General features: G+C 54.6%; 2 protein-coding genes across 4 annotated transcripts; both read left to right on the forward strand.

Annotated features, from left to right (window-relative positions):
* Positions 1–254: 254 nt before the first annotated feature.
* FCGRT (Fc gamma receptor and transporter) lies at positions 255–8,111 on the forward strand. 2 transcript variants are annotated; one of them, XM_047711707.1, is made up of 7 exons: positions 255–388; positions 1,606–1,689; positions 2,236–2,487; positions 2,574–2,849; positions 6,662–6,931; positions 7,398–7,514; positions 7,788–8,111. In XM_047711707.1, exons 2-7 carry the CDS (start codon positions 1,620–1,622, stop codon positions 7,868–7,870), a joined length of 1,068 nt encoding a protein of 355 aa, XP_047567663.1. In that variant the 5' UTR covers positions 255–388; positions 1,606–1,619; the 3' UTR covers positions 7,871–8,111. The 2 variants fall into 2 exon arrangements, with proteins under 2 accessions (XP_047567663.1, XP_047567664.1); XM_047711708.1 differs by lacking the exon at positions 255–388 and adding an exon at positions 1,453–1,517.
* A 767-nt stretch (positions 8,112–8,878) lies between these two features.
* RCN3 (reticulocalbin 3) lies at positions 8,879–22,267 on the forward strand. Of its 2 annotated transcripts, none has more exons than XM_047711709.1 (7): positions 8,879–8,985; positions 9,401–9,651; positions 11,461–11,663; positions 12,967–13,139; positions 18,518–18,578; positions 21,261–21,460; positions 21,688–22,267. In XM_047711709.1, exons 2-7 carry the CDS (start codon positions 9,407–9,409, stop codon positions 21,793–21,795), a joined length of 990 nt encoding a protein of 329 aa, XP_047567665.1. In that variant the 5' UTR covers positions 8,879–8,985; positions 9,401–9,406; the 3' UTR covers positions 21,796–22,267. The 2 variants fall into 2 exon arrangements, with proteins under 2 accessions (XP_047567665.1, XP_047567666.1); XM_047711710.1 differs by having other exon boundaries at positions 8,917–8,995.
* Positions 22,268–22,844: the final 577 nt, after the last annotated feature.

Raw genomic sequence — 22,844 nt, forward strand, 5'->3', positions numbered from 1 at the left:
AGAGCTGGTGAAGGGGTGGGAGGTGGGGGTGGCTGGACAAGGAGGTAAGAAGAGGACCCCCTGAAACTCCCAAGTCTGGACTCTGACAGCGTGGGGCTCTCCACTTTGTCATGAATTCGCTGGGTGGTTCCCACCACAAAATAACAAACAGGGAGCAACAGAGAAAGACCAAAAGGAAAAGAAACAAAGAAAAAAAGTTTTCAAGAGCGAGGCAGAGACAATACTCAGAGGCAGGGCACAGGGCTTGGGGTGTGCCCTGCAGCTGGGGGGCGGGGTTGGATATTCCTGAAGTCAGGGAGCAGTCTCCGGACAGGATGTGAGAGAGGAACTGGGGTCTCCAGTCACGGGAGCCTGCTCGGGCTGCAGGCTGGAAGGAAACTTCGCTGCTGTGAGCCGAGCTGGGGCCCAGGCTGAGGGAGGACGGGCGGCGTTGGCGGTGGGGACTCATGGATCTGAGGGAGGAGTGGTTTGGGGTCCTGCACTCCGGGTCTGAGGGAGGAGGGGGCCAGGGGCTGGAGTGGGCGGTGGGAGGGGGCCTGGACACCTCAGTCTGAGAGAGGAGAGGACTGGGGACTTGGGCTTCCGGGTCTGGGGAAGCAGTGGCTGGGGGGCCCTGGACTCCTGGATCTGGGGAAGGAGAGGCTGGGGGTGAGGACTCCTGGGTCTGGGGAAGGAGGCGGCTGGGGGTCTGGACCCCGGGATCCGAGGGAAGAGAGGCTGGGGGGCCTGGACTCCTTGGCCTGAAGGAGGAGGGGGCTGAGGGCTATGGACTCCTGGGTCTGGGGAACGAGTGGTTGGGGGGCCCAGGCCCCTGGGTCTCAGAAAAGAGGGTGCAGGGGGTGGGGACTCCTGCGTTTGGGGAAGGAGGTGGCTGGGAGTCTGAACTCCTGGGTCTGAGGGAAGAGGGGCTGGAGGCCCTGGACTCCTTGGCCTGATGGAGGAGAGGGCTGGGGGTTTGGATTCCTGGGTCTGGGGTAGGAGGGGCCCTGGGACAGGGGCTCTCGGGTCTGAGGGAAGAGTGGCGCAGGAGTGGAGGCACCCTGGACCCCTGGGTCTGAGGGAGGAGGGGGCTGGGGACTCGGACTCCTGGGTCTGGGGAAGGAGAGGCTGGAGGCCCGGACCCGTGGGTCTCAGAAAGGAGGGATCTGGGGGTGAGGACTCCTGGCTCTGAGGGAGGAGGCGGCTGGAGGCCCTGGACCCCTGGGTCTGAGGGAGGAGGGGCCGGGGGCCCGGACCCCTGGGTCTCAGGAAGGAGCTGGGGGGCCTGAACTCTCAGGTCGGAGGGAGGAGGGGCCGCGGGCCCGCGCTCTCCGTCTGAGGAGGAGGAGCTGGGGCTCGGATTCCAGGGTCTGAGGGAGGAGGAAGAGGCGGGGCCGAGCGCCGAGACAGAACTCTCAGCCTATCCAAGCTCTGTAATTAATTAACCCAAAAAGATCAAATGAAGGGGTGAAAGTTCGCCGGGGTGGAGGGCAGGGTGGCCAGCCGCGGTCGCGGAGCCCCGGGGCCCCCAGGCGCGGGTGCGCGTGCTGGCCGAGCCCCTCGGGAGCTGGGGGAGGAGGGGGCGGGGCGGGGGTCGGAGCAGTCACGCGCCCCCTCCCGCCCCAGGTCTCCCGCTCAGGATGGGGGTCCCCCGGCCTCGGCCCTGGGGGCTCGGTTTCCTGCTGTTCCTGCTGCCGACGGTGCGCGCAGGTGAGGGGCGGCGGCTGCGGGGTAGGAGGGAGGCGCCGGCGGCCGGGAAGGGACTAGGGAAGCGAAGCGAAATCCGAGGTTTCACTCGCACTGGCCCGACCTTCACCGAGAGTCACTTTATCGCTGTTCTTCCTCCGTGGCTGCGTCTGCGGGCCACCTGGTCGCTTCTCTCTGAGTCTGTCACCCCCTCTCTCTGGGTCTGTTCCCGTCCTTTTTGCGTCGTCCGCTTCCACTCTGTCCCCTCCGCCCCAAGTCTGTCCTCCACTTCGTGGATCTGTCCTTCTTCTCTGGGAGTCTGTCCCCCACCAAGCCTGTCCCCTCTCTCTGAATGTGGCCCCAGCCCCTCTCTCTGGGTCTGTCCCTTCCCAGTCTGTCCCTTTCCTCTCTGTGTCTGTCCCATGTCCCCATCGCCCCCAGGTTGTCTCCCACTGTCTGGTCTGTCCTTCCTCTTTGGGGTTGAGTCTTTTCTCTTTCAGGGTATCCGTCCAGTTCCCAGTCTAGGTCCTCCCCACATCTGCTTTCTTGGCCTCTGTCTCCCTCCCGCAGAGAGCCATCTCTCGCTCCTGTACCACCTCACTGCCGTGTCCTCTCCTGCCCCTGGGGCCCCTGCCTTCTGGGTGTCCGGCTGGCTGGGTCCCCAGCAGTACCTGAGCTACAATAACCTGCGGGCCGAGGCCGAGCCATGTGGGGCTTGGGTCTGGGAAAACCAGGTCTCCTGGTATTGGGAGAAAGAGACGACCGACCTGCGGAGCAAGCAGGAGCTGTTTCTTGAAGGTCTCAAAGCCTTGGGGAAAGGAGGTAAGAACCGGACCCCCGGGGTCTGAGCGTGGAGGGGCCGGGCCCCCTGCTCTTGGGTCCTGCTTACCTGTATGTGGGCACCCCAGGACCCTACACCCTGCAGGGCCTGCTGGGCTGTGAGTTGGGCCCCGACAACGCCTCGGTGCCCGTGGCCAAGTTTGCTCTGAACGGTGAGGATTTCATGACTTTCGACCCTAAGCTGGGCACCTGGGATGGGGACTGGCCCGAGACAGAGACCATCCAGAAGACGTGGATGCAGCACGCAGGGGCGGTCAGCAAGGAGAAGACCTTCCTGCTCAACTCCTGCCCCCAACGGCTGCTGGGCCATCTGGAGAGGGGCCGTGGGAACCTGGAGTGGAAGGGTGAGCAACCTCCAGAGGGATCCCTGGTCCCCATGGAGCTCTCCGCCCCCGCACCCCCATCCTCGGCCTCCTCCTCTTCCCCCAGCCTCTTCCCTGGCCTCCTGGCCTCCACTCTCCCCACTGCAGCCCTCCCCGACATGTCCCAGAGGGTCTTTCCACACCCAGAGCTGTCCCCGCTGCTCTCCCACACACAGCCCTCCCCTGGAGCTCAGAGACTTCTGGACAGAGCCGAGTTCCTCAGCCTGGCCTGGAGGCCCCAAGGGCCAGTGGCCTCTGTCCCTCCCCTCAGCCTGCACCTGCTTGGCTCAGGCGGACACGCTCACCCGGAGTTTCTCGAGCCTACATCAGCCCTCCCCTTTCTCCACCTCTGCCCTTCTCTATCCGCTCCTCTGGTGTCACAGCCGGGGAGGTTTTCCTGTGGCCCGTGAGGCTTTCCGCTTGCCTCTTTTGGACCCCCATGATGCCTTGCCTGACCCCCCCTTAAACACAGAAACAGCCCAGCTGTACTTCCGCACATGGCTGGGGGATTCTCAGGGGCTCTTTTGTCTTCAGTGTCCCCATCTTGCAATCCCAACTTCCATCCTGGCCCTCAGGACAGACCATGCTCTGCCTAGCAGCCAGAGGAATGTTTTGAAACATAAATGAGCTCCTAGCCCACCACTACTTAAAACTGTCTATTAGCTTTTCTCTAGTCTCACGCTACAATGCTGCCTCTACACTGTGGCCCACCCGTCCCCGCCAGGGGCTGGGCCTGGCTGCTTTCCATCACTATAATTCCACAACACCCCAGCCATGCTGGCTTTCTCTTTTCCCTTTCTCCAACTGTCAGGTTCTTGCCCTCCTCAGGCCCTTTGCACCTGCTGTCCTGTCTGCTTACAGTTCTCTTCCTTGGGGTCCTCCCATGACTGGGTCCTCTCTGATCACCCTGGTTAAGGTGTTTCCCCATACCACCCCCATTACTGTCTCCCATGCCACTGTTTTTTTGTTTTTTTGTTTTTTTTTTAAGATTTATTTATTTATTTGACAGACAGAGATCACAAGTAGGCAGAGAGTCAGGCAGACAGAGAGAGGGGGAAGCAGGTTCCCTGCTGAGCAGAGAGCCTGATGTGGGGCTCGATACCAGAACCCTGGGATCATGACCTGAGCCGAAGGCAGAGGCTTTAACCCACTGAGCCAACCAGGCGCCCCCTCCCATGCCACTGTTTTGTCCATTCATTCACTACAGTGTCTCTGTTTTTTCTTTTTCATTGAGGTATAACTCACCTACCTAAAGTACATTGATTGTGTTTAATGGATGCCTGTGTACCAAGATCTAGAACATTTTCGGCACCTTACAAGACTTCCTTGTGTCCCCCCCCCATTCCATACCTCCCAAGGGCAACAGCTGACCCAATTTTTATCACCATGGTGTTGACTGATTTTGAACTTCAGATGACCTTAAGCGTGAGTCCGTTTGCGTATGGTGGCGTAGGCCCCAGATTAGCTATAGCAGGTAGAGCTAAACACTTTGCTCAAAGGGGTTGAGCCCATTTCAGAGTCCCACCAGCTGTGTTTGAGAACTCCAGTTGCTCCACAGGTTTGCCAGACTTTGATATCGTCTGTCTTGAGTTTGAAGCATTCCGGTTTGTATGTGGTGGTGTCTTACTGTGAAGCATTTTACATTTCTCTGATGATAAATGAGCATCATGTACATGATTTGGAAAAATCGGACAAAATCAGAACAGTGAGGGGGCGCCTGGGTGGCTCAGTTGGTGAAGCCTCTGGCTCTCGGTTTCAGCTCGGGTTGTGATCTCGGGGTCGTGGGATCGAGCCCTGCACTGGGCTCTGTGCTCAGCAGGGAGTCTGCTTGGGATTCTCTCCCTCCCTCTCCCCCTTCCCTCTTCAAATAAATAAATCTTTTAAAAAATTTCAAGTCAACAAGTTGATGACTAGTGACGGGGAACTTCTTCATGTTATTGACAGTGGAGTGTCCACTATTTTGGAGTGTCTGTGTGCGAGTTTTTGCCCATTGTTAAATTGGAATTTTTATCTCTTTTTCTTACTAGAGTTCCTGATATATTCTGGATATGAATCTTTTGGCTAGGTCAGATGGTTCTATTGGAAATAACTTCTCCTGGTGTGCAGCTTATCTTTTCACCTTCTTGATGAAACATTTTTTTTTTAAAGATTTTATTTATTTATTTGACAGAGAGATCACAAGCAGGCAGAGAGAGAGGAGGAAGCAGGCTCCCTGCTGAGCAGAGAGCCCGATGCGGGGCTCGATCCCAGGACCCTGAGATCATGACCTGAGCCGAAGGCAGCGGCTTAACCCACTGAGCCACCCAGGCGCCCCTTGATGAAACATTTTTTTAAAAAGATTTTATTTATTGATTTGACAGACAGAGATCACAAGTAGGCAGAGAGGCAGGCAGAGAGAGAGAGAGTTGGGAGGGAGCAGACTCTTTGCCGAGCAAAGAGCCCAATGTGGGGCTCGATCCCAGGGCCCTGGGATCATGACCTGAGCTGAAGGCAGAGGCTTTAACCCACTGAGCCAGCCAGGTGCCCTTGATGAAACATTTTAATGAACAAAAGTTCTTAATTTTAATGAAGAGCAACCCATTCATCTTTTCTCTGTAGCTTTTGTGTGTGTTCTCTTTAGGAAATCTTTCCTCTCCCAAAGCTATGAAGGTTCTAGGTCTTCTAGAAGCTTGGTTGATAAGTAACTTTTACATGTAACTGTGATCCGTCTTGAGGTAATTGCATGTGAGGGTGTGAGGTAAGGGTTCAAGGTTCATTTGTCCCTCGAGGATCTCCAGTTGACCCAGCATCATTCGTTGCAAGACCACCTTCCTGTCTCCTCCACGGAATTACAGGGAAGCCTTTTTCCTAAATTAAGTGTAGATGTGCTACTTGTTTTTGTTTGTTTATTTGTTTGTTTGTTTTAAGAATTCACCAATGACGTCACCTGGGCCTAGACTTTTATTGTTGGAAAGTTTTTAAGTTATGGGTTAAAATTATTCAATCATTATAGGACTACTCAAGTTTTTTTATTTCTTCTCGTGTCAGTTTTGGAAGGTTGCATTTCCTAGGCATTTGTCCAGTTCATTTCAATTTCAAATGCACTGGTATGATGGTTTTCATAATGTCTGCTTACTACCCTTTAACGACCGTAGGATCTGTCTTATTTTCTCTCATCACAACACTTTCACGGTCTGTTTTCTTTTCATTTATTTGGACGCAAATATTTATCTCTCTTCCCTCATTAGAACATGAGCTCCACGAAGACAGGGACTTTTGCTTAAAAAGATTTTATTTATTTTTTTGAGACAGACACAGAGAGAGAAAGAGAGAGAGCACTAATGGGGGAGAGAGAGAGGGAGAAGCAGATTGCCTGCCAAACAGGGAGCTGGACACAGGACTCAATCCCAGGACCCTGGGATCATGACCTGAGCTGAAGGCAGATGCTTAACTGACTGAGCCACCCAGGCGCCCCAAGACAGGGACCTTTGTCTGTCTTTACTGCTGTGTCCTGGGTGCCTAGAAGAGTGTCTGGCACATGGTTGATGTTCAGTGTGTGTCTGTTGTAGGAAGGAATGGATGAGCAGTGGATATCCTCACTGTGGATAGGTGGGGGTCCCCATCCCCTCAGGAATGTCCCTTTACCTTTGCCACTCTATCCTCCAGGCTCAGCACAGTGTAGGAGACAGGGCAGGGCCTGCTGGCTACGGTGGAAGGAATGGAGGCTTCTGTACGTCCTTCCCCGGCCCTCACCAGGTCTGGCCCTAGGGGTTCATGGGCTTGGGGCTTAGGTCTATCTGCCCGTTTGTCCGCAGAGCCGCCCTCCATGCGCCTGAAGGCCCGACCTGGGAGCCCTGGCTTTTCGGTGCTCACCTGCAGTGCCTTCTCCTTCTATCCCCCGGAGCTACAACTGCGGTTCCTCCGGAATGGGCTGGCTGCGGGCTCCGGAGAAGGTGACTTTGGCCCCAATGGCGACGGCTCCTTCCATGCCTGGTCTTCATTGACGGTCAAAAGTGGCGACGAGCACCACTACCGCTGTGTGGTGCAGCACGCTGGGCTGCCGCAGCCCCTCACAGTGGAGCTGGGTAAGGTCCTGCGGAGGCCTGATACTCTCTGTCTCTGGCTGCCTTGCAGCCGCCTTCCGCCCCACTGCTGCCGGTCTGCCTTCCCTGCTGCGGCTGCTAGTCTGACCATTCATTGTCTGCTGCTGCCTGTTGTCCCTCAGCCACGGCCAGTCCTCTGTGAATCTGACGGGCTACTGCTCTGTGACTGCCCTTCCTCTCTCCGAGTCAGACTACCATGCACCCTGCTGCTATGGGTCCCTTGGCCAGTGGGACTGGGACCCATCTTGACTCTTCTATGCGAAGCGGGGGCATTCTGCACAGACCTAGAACATCAGCTGACCGGCGTTCCCTCTGTCCACACCCACTCCCCAAAAACCTGATGCTGCGATCTGTGTGGTTGGGAGGGACTGAGAATCCCCAGGTGCTGGCCCTGGCTCCGATGGGCCGGAGGGTTCCCTCTGCATCTCACATCATTCTCTGGCTGCAGAATCACCAGCCAGATCCTCAGTGCCCGTGATCGGAATCGTCGTTGGCTTCTTACTGCTCACGGCAGTGGCCGCAGGAGGAGCTCTGCTGTGGAGGAGGATGAGAAAGGGGCTTCCAGGTGTGGAGCCGGAAGAGGGAAAGAACTCAGAGAGGGACAAACCTGGAGTGGGGGCGAGTGGGGGGCATGGATCTAGACAGAAAGAAACATAGACACGGGAGGTGGTGGGATGGGAGGGAGGAAACAGAGGCTCTGAGGGGGGGACAGAAACCTGTGGAGTAGGACAGAGACTGGGAAAGACAGACAGACACACATGTGGGGGAGGGGCAGTCAGGAACCCCAGGGGATTTCAAAGATTTCATGACCTCCCCCACCCACTTCCTCTTCTCTCAGCCCCTTGGATGTCTCTCCGTGGGGACGAGGATGTCGGGGCCCTCCTGCCCGCTCCCGGCGTGCCCAAGGATGCTGACTCGTAGCACGTAAATTCATTCTCAGTTGCTGATATCACCTTCCATCCTGGCTACCACCAGCTAATGTAGTCAGGCCCCCTTCATGCTGTGAGACCTCCTGGAATCCTGGTATTTCTGAGCCTCCAGAAAGAGTCCTGGGCCCAGTGATCTTCTGGATTTCTCCTCTTGTGTGATCTGCCTCAGTTTCCCCTCCTGATGATCATGGCTCTTTTCCACCTCCACATATAAACATGAGTTTGGGCCCGAATCATTGTGTTCTTATCATTTCGACTTTCCGGGGGGGGGGGGGGCGTTAGGAGAACATGTGTGTGTGTCGTAGGAGGGGTAGGGATAAAGAACATAAGCCCTGGGCTTCAGATCTCTCCGGAGGCAGTTGCCAGTTGTGGAATATGCCAATTTTATATGCCAAGTCACGTCTTTTTCACTCGTAAGTTTCACCAATATTTACCAAATGCCGACACTGTGCCACACATTTTGAGGAATTCTTGGCTGGAGTCGGACCTGTCACCTTGGGTGGAGCGGAAGAGAAGCATTGTTCCCTCTTTGAGGGAAGGGGATGCCTCCTCTGGCCCCTTGGTTCCCTTCTTTCTTAAACCGTGCTGACAAAGGGAAAGATAAAAATACACCTCCCGGGGCACCTGGCCTCGGTCGGAAGAGGATGCGACTCTTGATCTTGGGGTGGTGAGCTCCAGCTTCGCCCTCAGTGTAGAGAGTACTTAAATAAATAAACAAAACAAAACAACCCCAAACTCCAAAAAACCCCAAACCACCTCCCAATGAGGCTTGGGGGACGTGGTCGGTGGTCTGGCAGGGCGCTGCGATGCCTGCCGGGAGTTGTAGTTCTGGGCATCCGCGTCCCTCCCGGGCCGCCCACCCGCCTGCCCTGGGAAGTGGGGCGGAACCTCTGGGGCCGCGCTCTTTGTGGACGTGGCGTCGGAGCCCGCGGTCTTCGCGGAGCTCACCGGCCCTGCCCCTTTGGGGTCCTTCTGAGCGCTCATTGGTCGGAGGGCGGGGTCTCTGCGCTGCTGGAGGCGGGGCCTGGCTGGAGAGCCGCTAAATTGGGCATCTTTTCAGAGAAAGCAGAGCCCACTGTGTAGAGCGAAGTGAAGCAGGCTAAACTGGTAAAGGGAGGTGAGGGCGGGTGGCTTGCCCAGGGAGGACGGTCCGGGTTCTTTCGAGCCGGGAAAGTGGGTCTGGGTTGCAAATAACGCCTGGGGGCCTGCATGATTGCTCTCTGGACACGACCCCGCCCCGCAGTGTGCGTGGGAAGTGCGCCACGTCTCGCGCTTGAAACCCCCCACCAGCGGCTCTGGGACCCGTCTGGGACTCCCTCAGAAGATTCAGTCACTACCTCTGCTTTTACCTCTGAGAACCCCGCCCCCCTTTTTCCCACCCCCGGCCCTTCTTGAGCCCTAAACTTTGTGGCCAGCTACCATCTCTCTGTCTTGTCTTCTCTCCGTCCCCACCCCCATTCTCCTGTCCTGTCTCTATTGTTTTTCCTGTGACCCCTGACTTTCAGCCTCCACTGCTCCCTAGGGACTGATGATGTGGCGACCATCACTTCTGCTGTTGCTGCTGCTGCTGCTGAGGCACGGGGCCCAGGGCAAGCCATCCCCTGATGCAGGCCCTCATGGCCAGGGGAGGGTACACCAGGCGGCCCCCCTGAGCGAGGCCCCTCATGATGACTCCCACGGGAATTTCCAGTACGACCATGAGGCTTTCCTGGGACGAGAAGTGGCCAAGGAATTCGACCAGCTCAGCCCAGAGGAAAGCCGAGCGCGTCTGGGGTAGGAGAGAGACGGAGGAGAGGATTCAGGGTTGTAATTTTTAACAGGGAAGTGAAGGGAGGCTTCAGTGAGAAGGTAATATTTGAGCCGTGTGGATATATGGGGGAATAGCACTCCAAGCAGAGGTAACTGTAAGTGCAAAGGCCCTGAGGCAGGAACGGGCCTGATATTTGCAGAACAGTGAGGCCCATGTGGCTGGAACCCAGTGATCCAAGAGGAGAATGTGAAAGGTGATGGCAGAGGAGGGAAAAAGAGGTCAGGGCCTTCAGTTCACAGTGAAGATTTCAGCGTTTCTCTGAGCGAGATGAGAGCCATGGGAGGACTCTAAGCAGAGGGAGGGTGTGAGCTGTCTTAGGTTTCAACAGAATCCTTCTGGTTGCCTTTTGGGGAACAGACTAGGTGAGGAAGCGTCTGCAGCGGTGCAGTTGGAAGACAGGAGGGGATGATGACTAGATCAGGATGGAGAGAGTGGTGCTGACTGCTGGCTGGGAGACTGCGTGGATGGGACTGGGTGAAGGAGGGAAGAAGAAAGGCAGCGTAATAGGCTTCACATTTGGCGAAGCATTACTGCAATGCCTGGCGCTGTTCTAAGTGCTTTACAAGGGTTAACTTCTTTAATTCCCACAACCAGACTTAAGGGTAGGTTCTATCATTTATCCGCCATTTTACAGAGGGGGTAAACTGAGGCACAGAGAGGTTTCAGTGGCTTGCCCACGGTCACACAGCCAGCAAGAGGAGGCGATAGGATTTGAACCTAAAATATCTTGCCGTGGAGCCCACGGTCTTAACAACAGCTTGAACCTCAGGGTAGCGTGGGAATCCCTGGACTCCAGCTCCAGACTGATCAGAGCAGACACAGCCTGTCGCGCGGGGGTTGCAGGGGCCAGCCATCTGGGCACAGCCGTGTCGGATTCGACCCTGGGAACTGGGTTGCGGGGTTTAAGAACGGTGACCAAGAGGAGCGCTCCTTGTGGGCTCTGTGAGCGGTTGGGTAAAGACCCAAACCGGTGGCGGGAGTGGCCGGGGGACGGGGGAGGAGGCCTGGGAGCAGATCCGAACGGCCAGAGAGAAGGTGCGCGAGGAACGGCCTTCAGGGGCTTCAGAGACCGCACGGTGCCCATGATCCGGCCGAAGCAGGAGGAAGGAACTGATGGTGGCGGGTGATGGTCCTCGGGCGAAGCCTGAGACGGTCTGGAAGAAGTAGGGGGAAGGGGCGGGACGCAGCACCAGGTCGGACCGGAGGGAGAGGGGCCTGAAATAGGCCAGCGCAGCCAGGCGGGCGGGGCAGCGGGGGGGTTGGAAGGGATGCCCTGAAGACCCGCCGCGCCTGAAAGGGCGAGGGGTCGGGTGTGTGCGTGGCCGTGGCCATCTAGAGTTCAGAGAGAGTCTTGGCCTAGGGGACCGGCGGGCGAGGGGTGCGATGGGACACCTCCTCCTTGCCCCCACTCCAACTCGGACATATGAGAAAGGGGAGCAAGTGAGGGCCCAGGGGCGGAGTCGGGGTGACGGGTGTGGCCCTGGATTGCTTTAGGTCCTTCCCCCAACCAGGGCGTGTGGAGGACCGCCGCGCCAGCGGTAGACCCGCAGCGCCTGGACTGAGGGGGCGGAGCTCTGTCCTGGGCATGGCCCGGGATTGACCGGTGTCTCCCCTCGGTGCACGGGCGGCTCTGGTACCGTTTTATCAACCCTATATGGGGGGGTTGTGTTTCAGGTGGGGCGTGGCTCCGTGTGAGGGGCGGAGCCTGGGCGAAGGCGGGTCTCCTGGTGGGCGGAGTCTGCGACTGACTTGTGCCCCGCCCCGACTCGCAGGCGCATCGTGGACCGCATGGACCGTGCAGGGGACGGGGACGGCTGGGTGTCGCTGGCCGAGCTCCGTGCTTGGATCGCGCACACGCAGCAGCGGCACATACGGGACTCGGTGACCGCGGCCTGGAACACGTACGACACGGACCGCGACGGGCGCGTGGGTTGGGAGGAGCTGCGCAACGCCACCTACGGCCACTATGCGCCGGGTACGCGGCGAGATCCCGACTCTTGCTCCCCCGAAAACACACATACTGTGACCTTGACCTTTTTGACAGCCTCATTCTGAGAACCTTTAGCCTACGAAACAGAATCCCTAACCTTTGCTTCTAACCCTTGATCAAGTTCTACCAACTTCCAGTACTTCATCACCAGAAACTCCCAATCCCTGATCTCTAGCTTCTCACTCGAGATGGCATCCACGACCTCTGTTATCGTGACTGGGGGATCCTTGCCCAGGGACATCTACCTCCCATGCCCTGTCATCCTGACCGTTGATCTCTGACAGAACCCCAAATCCTGGGGCTCCTGGGTGGCTCAGTAGGTTAAGCATCTGCCTTCGGCTCAGGTCATGATCCTGGGGTCCTGGGATCGAGTCCTGCATCACGCTCATTGCTTAACAGGGAGGCTGTTTCTCCTTTTTCATCTGCTGCTCCTCCTGCTTATGCTTTCTTGCTCTCTATCAAATGAATAATATCTTAAAAAAAAAACAAAAACCTCAAATCCATTTACCCCATGCCCTGTGTCCCCTCTTGTCTGTCCCCATGCCCCAGCCTGGCGACCCCCACTGCTCTTGTTTTCTTCCTTATGGACCCTCCCTCCACACTCCTCCTCCAGTCTGTCCCTATATCACAGAGGGGTCTTCCCTCCCATGGAGTTGATCCTAATTCTCCCCTGCTCGCAGCCCTTCATGGCTCCCCCTGGGTCTCCAGAAGAGACACTCAGCTCCTCAGCCCAGTCTGGCCCACCCCTCTGGCTGTGTTTTTCTGCATTTTCTGGCCAGCCAAGTGGACCTTCTGTAGTTTCCCTGAACTCAGGAGCTCTTCAAACCTCCACATTCTGCTCATACCCTTTCCTTGAAAACGCCCTTCTCCTATTCTCTGTCCTATAACCCGAGTCTGTATACCTTAAAGCACCAGAGGGTGACCTTGGGGCCCCAAGGGCCAGTGTCAACTCAAAGCTCCTTTCCTGGCTGCATGACTTCGGGCTGGTTATTTCCTCTCTGTGGGAATCCATTTTCTCCTTCATAAAGTGAGAATAGATGAAAAGACTCTCTTGACTTGCTTTTTGTGAGAATTAAATGCAATTTTGTAGGGAAAGAGCTTTGCATATAATAAGCTTTCATGACAACTTGCTAATATAAGTAAACAATGAATATACATTAATTATTACAAGTTCTGTGGGGGCCTTCCTGCTCTGATTCTACTGAGCTGAGTCCTTTGTCTTTTCCCTCAACCTGCCTGGCGTTCCTTCCAGTAAAACACAGCTGAAAGAGATTGTCCCCTTCCCCAGGTGAGGAATTTCATGACGTGGAGGACGCCGAGACCTACAAGAAAATGCTGGCTCGGGACGAGCGGCGTTTCCGGGTGGCGGACCAGGACGGGGACTCGATGGCCACTCGGGAGGAGCTGACAGCCTTCTTGCACCCCGAGGAGTTCCCTCACATGCGAGACATCGTGATTGCTGTGAGTTGGGGCCCGAGGAGGCTGCTCGCCACTTCCCACCCACCTCCTGGGACCCGAGCTTCTGAGGTCAGGCCCAGCCCACCAGTGTTTACCTGGTTTTCCAGCACCTTCCCCAGGGAACCTAGCCTGCAAACAGATCCGTGGAGGGCAACCTCTCCTCTGCCCGTCGCCTGACCTCCTCGTGTCTGGTCTCTCCTGGGTCTGCCTTCCCCTTCCTGTCCTCACGTTTGGAGTCCAGGCCCCCGGCCTGAAAACACATTCCCCAGAAGTGTCTCAGGGAGCCCCAGTCCTGGCCGAACCCCTGAGAAACCCCAACCCCGCACATGGTGTGTCTACTCTGAGGCCATTTCTGCTGACCCCTTTTGTCTTCTTATTCCTTTATAATTTTTGTCCCAACCCCAATTCCTTCTCCATTTTATGGTGGCAGGTTTTGTTTTTGTTTTTTTTAGACAGAAAGCGGGGAGGGGCAGAGAGAGAGGGAGAGAGAATCTTAAGCAGGCTCCATGCCCAATGTGGACCCTGACTTGGGGCTCTATCTCATGACTCGGAGATCATAACCTGAGCCAAAATCAAGAGCTGGACACTTAGCTAACTGAGCCACCCAGCTTCCCCAGTAGTGGAAGGATTTTTTTCTCCTTCATTTTTTCCCCCAACAGACCTTAAGTTTTATTTTTATTTTAAAAGGTTTTATTTTATTTTATATTTATTTAAAGATTTTATTTACTTACTTGAGAGAGAGAGAGTGAGAGAGTACACAGAGAGAGACAGAAGCAGGCACCCTGCTGAGCCCGGGGAGCCTGACTCGGAACTTGATCCCAGGACGCTGGGATCATGACCTGAGCTGAAGGCAGACTCTTTTTTTTTTTTTTTTTTTTTTTAAAGGGGGTCCCATGCTCCACCAACTGAGCTGGCCAGGTGTACTTTTTTTTTTTTTTTTTTTTTTTTTTTTTTATTTGACAGACAGAGATTACAAGTAGGCAGAGAAGCAGGCAGAGAGAGAGGAGGAGGAGCGCCTGGGTGGCTCAGAAGGTTAAGCCTCTGCCTTCGGCTTAGGTCATGATCTCAGGGTCTTGGGATCAAGCCCCACATCGGGCTCTCTGTTCAGCAGGGAGCCTGCTTCCTCCTCTCTCTCTTTCTCTTTTTTTTTTTTTTTAAGATTTTATTTATTTATTTGACAGAGATCACAAGCAGGCAGAGAGGCAGGCAGAGAGAGAGGAGGAAGCAGGCTCCCTGCTGAGCAGAGAGCCCGATGTGGGGCTTGATCCCAGGACTCTGGGATCATGACCTGAGCCGAAGGCAGAGGCTTTAAACCACTGAGCCACCCAGGCACCCCAGATTTTATTTTTAAATAATCTCCAGATCTGATCTGGAGCTCAAATCCACAACCCCAAGATCAAGAGTCACATTTTCCACCAACTGAGCCAGCCACATGCCCCAGACCTTAATTTTTAGAGCGGGTTTAGGTTCAGGGCCATATTGAGGTCCACAGATTTCCCACACTGTCCCTGCCCCCACATGCACACACTCCCCCGATCAACATCGTGCACCAAAGTGGGACACTCGATAGAGTGGACAGACCAAAACCCACACGTCACCACCCAAAGTCCATAGTTCACATGAGGGTTCACTCTTCGTGGAAGGATTTACACCCATTTCTACCATGCCTAAATTTTCACTGACTGTTATTATTATTTTAAATTTTATTTATTTACTTGACAGAGAGCAAGAGAGCGCTTAAGCAGGGGGAACGGCGGGCAGAGGGAGAGGGAGAACTAGGCTTCCCACTGAGCAGGGAGCCCAAAGCACGACTCGATCCATGACCTGAGCTGAAGACAGACATAACCAACTGAGCCACCCAGGCGTCCCCACAAATTACGATTTTAAAAATTATTTTTAAAATGTAGTTTTGGGGCACCTGGGTGGCTCAACTGGTTAAGCATCTGCCTTTGGCTCTGATCATGACCCCGGGGTCCTGGGATCGAGCCCCCTGTCAGGCTCCCTGCTCAGCAGAGAGTCTGCTTCTCCCTCTCCCTCTGTTCTCTCTCTCTCTCAAATAAATAAATAAAATCTTTAAAAAAACAAAAAATAATGTAGTTGAATGTCTAAAATAGCTAACATACTAATGTGTTTAAATGCCCAAAGGACCCCAGAAAACTGGGTAACCCTCTACCTTTCCCATCTCCTCGACCCTATCCCCCAACCCCTCTCTTGTGGCTCCATTTCCACAGCTGGTGTAAGGGTCTGTGGCAAGCCTGTTAGGATCAAGGGCTCTGGGGCCAGGAGGCCTGGGTTCAAGTCCCAGCCCTGCAGCTTCCTGGCTGTGTGACCTTGGGCAAGTTACTTAACCTCTCTGGACTTGTTCTTCATCTATAAAATTGTGGTACTGATAACTATTCCTACGTCAGGGCTGGTTGTAGGGACTAGATGAGTTAAAACATGTAAACCTACAAAATTGGTGATAAATGCTCCTTACGTCACATTGCATACATGTGTCAGTATAGCTACGGGAGAAAACTTCTAGCAGTAGAATCCCTGCTCCCACTGGGATGTGTGTTTGCAGTTGCTTCCGATATTTCTCAGGCATTTTACTGACCCAATGTGTGCACCGTTGAGGTGGGCCTTCCGGCCCATTCCAGAGGTGACTACAACCCGGAGAGGAGAGAGGTCATTAACCCAGCCTTCTCAAACCCACTAGACTCCCCACCCTCCAAGACCCAAAGTCCTTTTTTTATAGCAGATAATGTTGAAATACCTTTTACACCCTGAGTCGAGGTTTTTTTCTTTTAAGATTTTGTTTTTTAAGTAATCTCTACCTCCAACGTGGAACTTGAACTTACAACCCCAAGACCAAGAGCCACGTGCTCTACTGACTGAGTCAGCCAGAGGCCCCCTGAGTTGAGATTATTTAACAGACCCTGACAGTGTGTGCTGTGTACCAGGAGCACCGTGGTAACACCTTGACCTAAGTATTAGCCTGAGTGAATCCTCATGGCAACCATATAGGGGTGGGCTAACATCTTCATTTTATTTATTATTTTTTTAAGATCTCATTTATTAGAGAGAGAGAGAGAGAGCACGAACATGGGTGCATGAGTGGGGGAGGGGCAGAGGGAGAGGAAGAAGCAGAATCCCCGCTGAGCAGGGAGCCCGATGTGGGGCTCGATCCCAGGACCCCAGGGTCATGACCTGAGCCAAAGGCAGACGCTTAACCCACTGAGCCGCCCAGGCGCCCTACCATCTTCATTTTATAGATGAGGACGCCTAGGCACAGAGAGATGGGGAGACTTGCCTGAGATCACCCAGACCAGAAGTGCCCCAGCTCAGATTTGAACCGTGGCAGTTGAATCCATGATCCACACCAACGGTCAACAAACTGTCTAACCCGCAGCAGAATCCAGCCCACAACTTGTTTTTGCAAATAAAGTTTTATTGGAACATAGCCACGATCCTAGGCTTCCATGTGCCACAACCAGAGAGCTGTGTCATTTCGATGGAGACCATATAGCACACAAACCCAGAACTATTTTTGGGCCCTTTTTGGGAAAAGTTTGCTGAGCCCTTGTCTAAACTCTGCTGTCCTCTTTTACATTCGTTTATATCGAGTGTCACTTGGCCCTCTGGCTGGCTCATTCAGACCATGTGACTCCTGATCTCAGAGGCATGAGTTCGAGAGGCACACTGGGCGTGGAGCCTACTTTAAAAATAAATAAATAAATAAATAAGTCACTTAAAAGAAATAATAAGAATTTCAATATGTAAGTGCTACAGAGTTACCACCTTTACCAAATAACAAAGGGCATTCAATTATACTTGAATTTGTAACAAGTAATATAAACCAATTTTTTAGTATAAGTATGTCCCACACAACATTTGGGATATACTTATGTTTTAAAAAAATACCTGAAATTCAAATGTAACTGTGTCCAGTAGTATAAGTATGTTCTGGATATTGTGTGGGGCATCCTTATTCTAAAGAATTATTGGGGTGCCTGGGTGGCTCAGTGGGTTGAGCCTCTGCCTTCAGCTCAGGTCATAATCCTGGGGTCCTGGGATCAAGCCCCACATCGGGCTCTTTGCTCCAGGGGGGATCCTGCTTCCCCGCTCCCTGCCTGCCTCTCTGCCTACTTGTGATCTCTGTCAAATAAATAAATAAAATCTTTTTTTTTTTTTTAAAGATTTTATTTATTTATTTGACAGACAGAAATCACAAGTAGGCAGAGAGGCAGGCAGAGAGAGAGAGAGGGAGAAGCAGGCTTCCCGCTGAGGAGAGAGCCCGACGCGGGGCTCGATCCCAGGACCCTGGGATCATGACCTGAGCCGAAGGCAGAGGCTTTAATCCACTGAGCCACCCAGGCGCCCCGAAATAAAATCTTTTTAAAAAATAATTATTAGGGGCGCCTGGGTGGCTCAGTGGCTAAAGCCTCTGTCTTCGGCTCAGGTCATGATCCCAGGGTTCTGGGATTGAGCCTCACATCGGGCTCTCTGCTCAGCAGGGAGCTTGCCTCCTCCTCCTCTCTCTCTGCCTGCCTCTCTGCCTACCTGTGATCTGTCAAATAAATAAAAATCTTAAAAAAAAATAATAATAATTATTAGTTGTTCATCTGAAAGTTGGACATAAGTGAGCATCCTGCATTTTTTTCTGGCAACCCTAAAATGCTGAGCTTTCTTTGTGAGGAAGGCATAGTGGCGTGTCAGACCCTACCCCATCCTACAGTGAGTTTGAATATAAAAGTGGGAAACAGGGGTGCCTGGGTGGCTCAGTCAGTTAAGCGTCTGACTCTTGATTGTGGCTCAGGTCAAGGTCTCAGGGTTGTGAGATCAAGCCCTCCCTCAGGCTCCCTGCTCAGTGGGGAGTCTGTCTCCCCTCTCCCTTTGTCCTTTACTCCCTCTCCCAAATAATAAACAAACACATCTTAAAAAGTGGGGAACAGAAGCTGTTTGCTCAAGAAGTGGAGAGAAAACCGAGAGCAGAGGTACTGAGCCTGGGTCACAGTGGGCCACCAAGTGTGCCTCGCTCTGACGTAAAGTGGAGCTGGGGTCTGGGCTCTGCTAAACAAGAAGGGACTCCTGCCCTTGGAGAGCGTTTGCTGTTGGGTGTGGGAAAAGCGTGAGGCAGGACAGGTCTTCTTCAGTGGAAGCAAGGATATCTGGGTTCTCTGACCCCCATCCACTAAAGGCAGATAGAACCCGCATCATTATACACCCCAGAAAGCCACCCAACCTCTACCCCTACCCAGGACAGGTAGACCCCAATGAGACTGCTCTGACGCCTGCCCATACAGCCGAGTCCGAGCCAGATTCCCTAAGAAAACTTCACATCCCAGCCCCAGGGGCCCAGCCCTTCTAGGAGCCAGCCCCAATGCCTCTCTTTCCCCCAGGAAACCCTGGAGGATCTGGACAAGAACAAGGATGGCTACGTCCAAGTGGATGAGTATATCGGTGAGTGGAAGCCAATCCCTCCCTAAGGACGCCTGTCCTCCCCCAGGCAGCCCAGAGTATACCACCCATAGGAGAGCAGCGGCCCTCTGAAGTCGGGGCAGGGACGCTGCTTGAGTTCCAGTAGCCACCAAACATTAATTGAGCACCTACTGTGTGCTGGGCCCTAAAAGTATTTATCAATCACCCACTGTGTGTGGAGCCCAGCTAACATTGATTGAATACTTATATTTGTCGGGCCCAGCAAATCTTTACCAAGCACCCACTCTGTGCCAGGCCCAGGAAACATTTATCCAGGACCTTCTGTGGGCCAGACTAAAAAAGCATCCATTAAGCGCCAACTGTGTGCCAGAATCAGGAAACATGTATTGAGCTCCTACTGCATGTTTGTGATTGAGGACACAGCAGAGAATGTCACAGACCGGCTTCCTTCCTGGGAGAGTCTGGATTATCTGCAGAATTAGGCCTCAGAGGCTACATTGGTTGGGGTTGGGGAGATTGTCTTGAGTCTGCATTTGCACAGCAAAGACTGTGTCTCCTGTTACTCAGGACTGGGGGGCCCCTCGTGACACCCCCAGACTTCCCCTGGGTCCTGCCTCTACCCCTGCCCTCTGGGGGGCAAAGAATTTGGTTGAGGGGAAAGCTGTTAAACATGGATATTTGTACGAGCTGGAAAACACTTTTCTATGGTCTGTTTTTATGGAACAAACCCTCAGGCAGAACATTTTTATTTAAGCATAATTTATCTTCCTTACATCTGTGAGAAAGATAGAAGTCTTTTTTTTTTTTTGGTCAGAAAAAATTCAGGGATCATCACTGAGTCACACACCTTGTTGCCACAGGCAAGGCTCTTTCCTAAGTGGCTAGCACTTGAAAATTGGCTCCATCCCCTTGGCAACCGACAAGAGGGGTGTTATCGCCCCTTTTCACAGATGAGGAAGCTGAGGCCCGAGGGGTAGATACTTGGCTGAGGTGGAGCAGGATGGCAGTCCCGGCAGGCCGAGCCCGAGGTCCCACCCCTGCCCCCTGGGCCTCTCCTTTCCCTGTGGGGTTCTGGAGAGACAGATGTGGGCCGCACCCCAGGACTCCCCAGAGTAATGTAATTTCGCAACCGTTGGGTGATAGAGGGAAGGATATGAGCCAGGAGGATGGAGGGGGCGTCCTGGGCTCTGACCCCAGCTGGGAGGGCAGGTGGGCGGCGTGTTTGGGAAGGTGGGAGAGGTGGGGGTGCACCGTGTTCAAGGGTGTAGGTTCTAGAACAAGTATGCAGTGTCTCCCACCTGCCACCTCCCAGCCATGGGACCGGAAACGAGTTCCTCAACCTGTACTTACCTGTACATACCTGTAGAGGCCGCAGTAGAGGGGGCACCCGGGTGGCTCAGTAGGTTAAGTGTGTGCCTTTGACTCAGGTCATGATCCCACTGTCCTGGGATCAAGCCCCACATCAGGCTCCCTGCTTGGTGGGGAGTCTGCTGCTCCCCCTGCTTGTGCTCTTTCTCTCTCTCTGACAAATAAATAAATAAAAATTTTAAAAACGGTGGGAGTAGAGTACCCAGCTCCTACAATGACATCTGGTCAACTCAGATGCCCCTGGGGGATGAATGCTAAGTGGAAGGCGGGAGAGCGGTACAATGGGATGTTATTCAGCCATAAAAGGGGAGGAAGTACTCATCCGCTACAGTGTGGGTGAGTCTAGTCACCTAGGTTTCACACCCCAAACCTATGACACCCCAAACTAATGTAACATTGTGTGTCAGCTACACTTGAATACAAAATAAAAACACTGTGCCCAGTGAAAGAAGCCAGACACAGAGGGTCACACTGTTATTGTATGGAGACAGGAATTAGATTATTCATGGCCTGGGGCTGGGGTGGGGGTGGCAGTGTAGGGGGGTCACTTCTTAATGGGAAAGGGGTCTCCTTTTGGGAGGATGAAAATGTTCTGGATGGATGTGCTCTCTCTCTGTCAAATAAATAAGTCTTTTTTTTTTTTTAATAAAGATTTATTTGAGAGAGAGCACAAGCAGGGGGAAGAGCAGAGGGAGAGGGACAGGGAGAAAGAGAGAAGCAGGCTCCTGTAGAACAGGGAGCCGGATGTGGGGCTTGATCCCAGGACTCTGGGATCATGACCTGAGCAGAAGGCAGCCGCCTTTTTTTTTTTTTTTTTTTTTTTTTTTTTTTAGATTTTATTTATTTATTTGACAGGGAGAGAGAGCACAGGTAGGCAGAGCGGCAGGCAGAGGGAGAGGGAGAAGCAGGTTCTCCGCAGAGCAGGGAGCCCAATGCAGAACTCGATCCCAGGACCCTGAGATCATGACCCCAGCCGAAGGCAGCCGCTTAACTGACTGAGCCACCCAGGTGTCCCAAGGGAGCTTCTTAAAGCGGGGTGAGCCGTTGGAAAGGTGGCTTTTTAGTATCTCTTCACCAGGCCTACGCCCCTGTCCCAGGCAAACAGATTGACAGCCGGTCAAGGAAATGATCAACGCGTCCAGTCCCTTTCCCCCTACCCCTGCTGGTCCCGCGTCGCTGTTAGCCCCATTCCAGCAGAGGAGCCAGAGGCCGGAGAGCAGGGGCACTGGGCTGCCGGGGGTGCCCGCGGTCGGGAGGCTGCAGGGCAGGGACCGAGCCCCGGGGTGCCCGCTGGCCCCGAACCCGGCCTGACATCGCCCCTGTCGCCCGGCGCAGCGGATCTGTACTCGGCCGAGCCCGGGGAGGAGGAGCCGGCCTGGGTGCAGACGGAGCGGGAGCAGTTCCGGGACTTCCGCGATCTGAACAAGGACGGGCGGCTGGACAGCAGCGAGGTGGGCCACTGGGTGCTGCCCCCCGCCCAGGACCAGCCGCTGGTGGAGGCCAACCACCTGCTGCATGAGAGCGACACGGACAAGGTGCGCGTAGGGGGCTGTTGTGCAGACGTAGTCAGACTGGCCGGGAGCTGCCCCGGGGTCCTGCTGGGCCAGGGATGAATGAAGAAAGGGGTGTGGGGGGGAAGGGGTGGTGGAAAAGGAGGGACAGAGACCCCCACCCCCGCGGATGGGGGGCAGACTAAGCTCAGAGAGGAGTCTCCCAGGCAGGGCCCCTCATCACCCCTGCTGCCCTCTGACCCTCCCTCCAGGATGGGCGTTTGAGCAAGGCCGAGATCCTCAGTAACTGGAACATGTTCGTGGGCAGCCAGGCCACCAACTACGGCGAGGACCTAACACGCCACCACGATGAGCTGTGAGCCCGCCCCCCATGTGTGCGCTCTACAGCCTTGTAGCCCCACGGGATGACCTGAGGAGGGGCCCCCTTGACCAGGCCACCCCTCCCCATCTGGACCTGTGGGGTGTGGACGCCCGCACCCACGTCCCTCTGCTACTGAGCTCTCAGGGACCCACCAGGTCAACTTCTCCAAGACACTGCAGCCCCTCCCAGCCCTTCCCACCCTGCCCCCAGGGGTCTCGTAGACCCTAAGGGCGAGTGAACAATCCATTTCTCACTGGCAGAATCACCCAGCCCAGACCAGGGAGGGGCTCCCAAACCAAGCTCAGCCTCCAGGAACCTCCACCCACCACCCCAGTGCCCCATCCCAGCCTCACACCACACAGCAGAGAAATCCCCCCCACCCCCGCACCCCTGCCCTTGACTCGCCCGAGGGCACTGGCCCCAGAATGCCTCCTCTCTGCCACGGAGGCAATAAACTCCAGTGCTGGGGTCTTGTCTGTGTGTCTCTTAGAGGGGGACAGGGGCCTCAGGGAGGAATCGGGGGCTGTGGCTGGGCATTGTGGGGACTGTGGTGCTGAAGGAGAGATCGGGCATTTGGAAAGGGGACTCAGGGTGTTAGCAGGCTTTGAGGGCACTCCTGGAGACGGAAAGTAAAACTAGCAGGCTGGACCCAGCCATGAGCAAGCCAGACAGAAGGTTCTAGATGGCGCAGGAAGGCAATGCTCTGTTGAGTGCCCCGGAGGGGCTGTGCTGGTGAACAGAGGTGGAAGCCCTGGGGACATCTGGAGGGAGAGCCGGCAGGGCAGAGGGAACAGAAGGGGCCCTGAAGCCAGAGTATGTCGTGTGTGTGTGTGTGTGTGTGTGTGTGTGTGTGTGTGTGTGTGTATCAGCCAGCAGGCCAGTGTGGCTGGAATGGAGTCAGCAAGTGGGACCAGTGGGGAGGTGACTGGGAGTGGGTCATACAAGGTCTTGGGGACAGGTCCTCAGGTCACTTTGTGGTGGGACAAGATCGCTAGAGGCAGAGACCCAGAGAGACATGGACAGAGTTTACTCTCAGGGACATGGGAG

The sequence above is a fragment of the Lutra lutra genome, chromosome 17, assembly GCF_902655055.1.
Source record: "Lutra lutra chromosome 17, mLutLut1.2, whole genome shotgun sequence".
Classification (NCBI taxonomy): domain Eukaryota; kingdom Metazoa; phylum Chordata; class Mammalia; order Carnivora; family Mustelidae; genus Lutra; species Lutra lutra.